Source organism: Eumetopias jubatus, unplaced genomic scaffold, assembly GCF_037043125.1.
Source record: "Eumetopias jubatus isolate StellerSeaLion01/CBP00866 unplaced genomic scaffold, mEumJub1_p1.0 scaffold_11, whole genome shotgun sequence".
NCBI classification, from domain to species: Eukaryota; Metazoa; Chordata; class Mammalia; order Carnivora; family Otariidae; genus Eumetopias; species Eumetopias jubatus.
Window position 1 is genome coordinate 10,141,429 of NW_028274817.1, and position 5,394 is coordinate 10,146,822.

Here is a 5,394-nt window from a genome sequence, read left to right on the forward strand (position 1 = left end):
ATCCCAGTTCTGGCTCAAGGCACCATAAAAGCAACAAACTGGAATCACTGTGAGGGCAACCACCTTTCATTCACCACTCTATCTTTAACTCCTCTCAGTATACCTGGACCTCTGGTAATTTTGAATGACTGATTTTTGGTCTTCCTGGGTCCTTTACCTAGCTTTCAGCTCTTGCCTACCACTTTCCCACCTCTACCCCTCCTTTGCTAAACCATATCCACCCATCCTTACCCCCCAGAAACAACTTTCCTAGGCAAGAGAAATCACTCCTGCCCTAAACATTTTCCTGTTGACCAAGTAAACTTTCTACCTGACTTTATGTCAGATCCCAATGAGTAAATGATGTCTCACCACGCTCTCATTTCCACTCTCCCTGAGCCGGTTCCGTTCCTGTTCACCGCTGACATTTTCCTACTGAAGCGAAACTCACAGCAAGACTCCTGCTTCCCAAGTTAGACTTCCAATCCCAGGTCTGGGAGTAACAGCCCACGTTTACGGAGTGCTCACCATGGAGTAGGGGCCACTGTAAATACCTCATGGGTGTGATCTCAACGAATCTATGCCTGTGAGGTGACCAATATGATGACCAGTATCTCATTTAATCCACTGTGAGGTTTACCAGTAAAAATAAAAGAATAACCAGCCTCAAAAGGTCTTATGTAATAGGGAAGTTTATTACCTAAATTAGAGATCTTAAGGTAGGGCTGACTCCAGTTATGGTACAATGAGTACATTTGGGCAGATAGAGATGAGAACTCTGAACTCCTCAAATCCTCATAAATGTTCTTGGTTGGCAGAGGTGGCTCCCACAAATCCCACAGCCAAACTTGTCTGATTTAACATTTCCAAGGGTTTTTCTCAGCACCTACCCCATTCCCTCAATGCCTCTAAGCCCTCCAGGCCCACAGAGGTCTCAGCATAGCCCAGATAGCAGGACAAGGTCTAATTCAGGAGACAGCAAGGCATCTTGCCAATTTCCACAGGCAGGAATCTGGGACATATGTATGGGTGGGGATTCTAAGAGTGTTCACCGGGGGTGACAAAATGTTAAGGTCACTATTTACTATGCGTACACTCACCCAAGAACCAGGATTTAATGTTAACTCAAGCACCTGAAAGGGGCATTAAAACAATATGCTACGTTGTTAATTGAAGTCTGAACTCAATAGCACCCCACAGGCAGTAAGAATTAAGGGACAGAATTTCCCTGGCATTGTTGAAGAAGGAACCCAGAGGCTCAGGAAGATAGTAATATTATATGTGTCCAGATTTATGCCTGCTGTCCCAGTCTAATTTTTAGTAGTGTCCCCTTTCACTCACTCTCTAGTGTCCCACTTTGGGATGGTGTGCCACCTGCTCAACCACCCCTTACCCATGCCACCCTGGAGGCCCCAGAGGACACTCACTCCTTTTGCCAGGGCTTTAAGAAATGCCCTGGTGAGGAGAGTACCAGAATCCCTATAAAACCCTGTGGTAGCTGTCCTCTGTAGCCCAGAGAAGACAGTGGTGAATACTGGGATTGAACTAGGTTCCCCGATCTCAGGGGAAATAATGGGAGTCAGAGTGAGATTGGTAGAGGCCAATGATAGCACTTAACCATTAAAAGACACTCCTTTCTTCTCTCTCTTTTTTTTTTTGTAGTGCTTGATATTTATTGAAAAGAATGTAAATGCTTTTTCCAGGTGGTATTGAGGAGCCAGGCTGAGTGCCTGTTTTTGTTTGTTTTGTTTTTAGTATTTTTGTCCAAATGCACACATTTGTTGGGACTGCTGCAGTTTTGAAAGAAAAAGGACAGCTGTGCAAAACTAGTGCATAGGAGAAAAAAAATGTCAACAATTTGGCTGCCAGGCACTCTAGGCCCCTGCAGCAATCTGGTGGGGAAGGGGAGGACTCTGGGAGTAGGTAGGGAACTAACCAGGTTGAAAGATTGGCCCCTTCAGGGGTTGGTGAGCTGTCCAAATTAATGTCCGAGGAGGAGATAAAGCCAACTCAGGCATCTTCTAGGTTGGTCCTTATTTTCAAAGGCTGTGGTCTGTCGCTGGAACGTGGTGGATGGGGTGAAGTGGCGGCGTAGGTCTCTGGGCAGATGGAGGCCTTGCAGTCAGCAGGGCAGGGCTGGCGTAGTCTCACCAGTTTGTCACAGGGGCCTGCCCTATAGCTGAGGCTCAGGACACAGTCCAAATTAGCAGGGGAGGGTCCTGGGGCTGGCCAAAGTTGGTGGCGGCGCGCTTCAGAGCGAAGCCCCAGCAGCAGGTAACTGCAGCACTATTCCTGGAACAAAGGCAAGCACTACGGGGGGGATGAGGGAGAGAACCGGAGGGCAGGGGTAGGGAAGGGGATTCGAGGATGAAAGGGAGCTTGGCGGCTCCGGGCCGGGCAGGGGAGGTGGGTAGAGGATGGCGGCGTGCAGGGCCCTCCCCCCTGGGCCCGAGGGTCTCCCGGCCTAGTAATCATCATCTTCTTCGTCGTCGTCGTCGTCTTCTTCGTCGTCATCCCAGCCAAAACACTGTTTCATCTCATCGAGGAAGGCCCGGTAATCACCTAGGATGGGGCTATCCATCTCAATGTAGGGCACCACCCACTCCTCGGCTTCCCCGGTGAGCAGGCTGATTAGGAATGCCACCTTCATGGCGTCGTTGCAGAATCGGTTCTCGTTGACAAGCATGTAAGACGCCGTCTGCACGATAAACTCGGGGAGCCGGGAGCTCTCGCCGCTAAACGTTTCGGGGAAGGGCACCGGGCAGCTCGGCGGACGTACCTGGCGCAGCAGGGTGGCCCTCTCGCACACCAGCAACCGTAGCTGTTCCATGAGCTGGCTGTTCTCGATGCTCAGGGCGCGGTGCCGCATCAGGAGCGCGTGCAGCAGCAGCACCAGCTCGTCCACCATGGCGAACGACTTGGAAGTGTAGGGCTGGGCTCGGCTCGGTTCGGCTAAGGTGCGCACGGAGGCCTCGCAGGAAGTGCGTGTCCGCGGAGGCTCACGGTGGCCAGGGGCGGAGGGAGGTGCGCGCGGGGTCCGGCGGCTGCGCAAGCTCCGCCCGCACAGCCACTTGGGCGGCGGGCGCGCCGGCGCGGCCCGGGTCGGGGGGCGTGGCCAGGGAGGCTACAGGCGCCGCGTGGGGGCGCGGCCGGCGGGGGCGGGGGCGCGGAGACTTGGGCGGGCGAAGGAGCGGGCAGGGTTTCGGGACGGCTGGCGGGTAGTTCTCAAGGCCGGCGCGTGTAAAGGCAGGGGACAGTGGTAGAGTCCCGGATGTGGGCCAGCCTTAGCCAGGAACGAGTGAGTGCTAAAACCCATGTTTCAGAGAGGGCCAACCTGCTCAAGTTTAAAGGATTAATCAACCTTCCACTGAGCTGACTCACACAATTCAGTGTTCCTTGGTGGGTCTGTGGCTACTAGATTCCACTTGTGTGTTTTGTTAGCACATTTCTTTGCTTATTTAAATTTCACTTACCCAGAGAACTATTAGCACTGCAGACTGCACCGCGGGAGTCACACATCCTTTCAGAGTTATGAAAGACCCTTAGGGCTCCTCTTTCAAAACAAAACAATATTTAAACGGGGATTTTTTCTTTAGTTGGGAAATAATATTGTGTACCTACCTCCTTTTTAAAAAATTATTTTTCTCAACAGTGAAGTTTAAAAAGTTCTGCAAAATCAACATAGGAGAACCATTTGCAGGCTCTTGCCTATATTTGGCCCTCTATTTCATGTCCTAAAGTTAGTGTCCCTTGGCCATCATTCATATATTATTTGTTGCTTAACAATGAAGACTTGTGTTTTTAAATGGTTTTGGTTTTCTACTTTGAACTTGACTATTCAAATAGTTGCTGACAGCTAAGTTGGGCCCAGGACCTTAGAGCTGACATTATGTTGGCTCTGCTTTTAAAATATATCCCAAGTTCAATCACTTCTTGTCACTTCTACCACTACCACCCTGACCCAGCCTTCCTTTCTCACCCAGACTGATGCAACTGCTTAGCTTTCGCTCTTCTCTTCCTACAGTATGCACAGGAGTTTTGCTTTCTGGTGGTTTCAGTTACCTTTGCCAATGGTGGTTTGGCCTGGAATCAGTTGACCCTCCTTCTGACCTACCATCAGAAGTTCAACGGTAGCCTGATGCTGCATCACAGCGCCTACGTCATTCACCTCACTGCGTCTCATCACTAGGCATTTTATCATCTCACATCATCACAAGAAGGGTGAGTATAGTACAATATTTAAAGAGATATTTTGAAACTTGTAGTAAAGTGTTATAAACATTCTATTTTATTATATTAGTTGTTAATGTCTTACTATGCCTAATTTATAGAAACTTTATCATAGGTATGTATGTATAGGAAAAAACACAGTCTATGTAGAATTCAATACTATCCTCAGTTTCAGGCATCTGCTGGGGATCTTGGAACAGATCCCCTGTGAATATGGCCAGGGAAGGGGTGGGTGGTGTCTCAGGGCAGTGGCTCATGTTTCTCAGTGCCCACAGATAAAGGCAGAGGACTTCTCCCCAGAGTAGGCACAGGAATCCTTTAGAACAAAAGTGAGAACTTTTACTCCCCTACTCAAAATCCTCCCAACAGTTTTTCCCTCTCACTTGAAATAAAAAGCAAAGTCTTGGTCATGCCCCACTGCCTCATCTCCTGTGCCTATTCTCATGATCACATTATCCTTCTTACTTATTCTCACCACACATCTGGCCTCGGGATCTTTGCATTTTCTACCTTACAAGGCTCTCTCCCCAGTTAGCTTCCCGACTCCTTCTCCCACTGTTTTCAGAGAAGACTTTCCTGACCACCTCATCTATCAGAGCACCCCACTGTCTGTCACTAATCTCTAACCCCTTACCCTGCTTCATTTCTCTACATAGCATTTATCATACTAGGAGCCATCATATCCTATAGCACTTTGTTCATCAGTCGGCCTCCACTTTAGAATGTAAGTGTATGTGAACAAAGACTTTGCTTTGTTAGCTGTTCTATGCTGAATGCCTGGAAAAGTGTCTGGACCACAGAGTAGAAGATCCGGAAATGTTTGGTGGGTGAAAGAATCTCAGGGTGCAGATGTTGAGATAAAAAATAGAAGTGGTGGCTGCACAAAGTGTTCAAAATACTCTTCAAATTGTCCAAAATGATCTCTCTCTGATTGTGTAACAGTAAAATGATGACTGACATAATAAAAATGGCAAAATAATTTTTAAAACACCCTATTTAGTATTTTTACAATAGAATTGAGTGAGCATCTATGGAAGTGAGAGGCTGAGAGGAGAGAAGCAGGGCAAGGTCCAAGTGGGAAGAGGGGGACGGGTCACATTACTGAGAGAGTGGACAGGGAAGAGAGCATGTAGGAGGGACTGTGAACCTTGGACTCTCTTGTGACATGAGCTTCCACACTAGATG

The 5,394-nt window shown here is 48.6% G+C and overlaps 1 protein-coding gene across 1 annotated transcript; it reads right to left on the reverse strand.

Annotated features, from left to right (window-relative positions):
• Window positions 1-655: 655 nt before the first annotated feature.
• LDOC1 (LDOC1 regulator of NFKB signaling) lies at window positions 656-2,978 on the reverse strand. Its single transcript, XM_028123819.2, has one exon. The coding sequence runs from the start codon at window positions 2,885-2,887 to the stop codon at window positions 2,444-2,446; it is 444 nt and encodes a 147-aa protein (XP_027979620.1). The 5' UTR covers window positions 2,888-2,978; the 3' UTR covers window positions 656-2,443.
• Between the last annotated feature and the right edge of the window lie 2,416 nt (window positions 2,979-5,394).

What these genes read in the sequence shown, in the direction of transcription:
- LDOC1 (XM_028123819.2), bottom strand. Translation starts at nt 2,887, where the DNA reads ATGGTGGACGAGCTGGTGCTGCTGCTGCACGCGCTCCTGATGCGGCAC.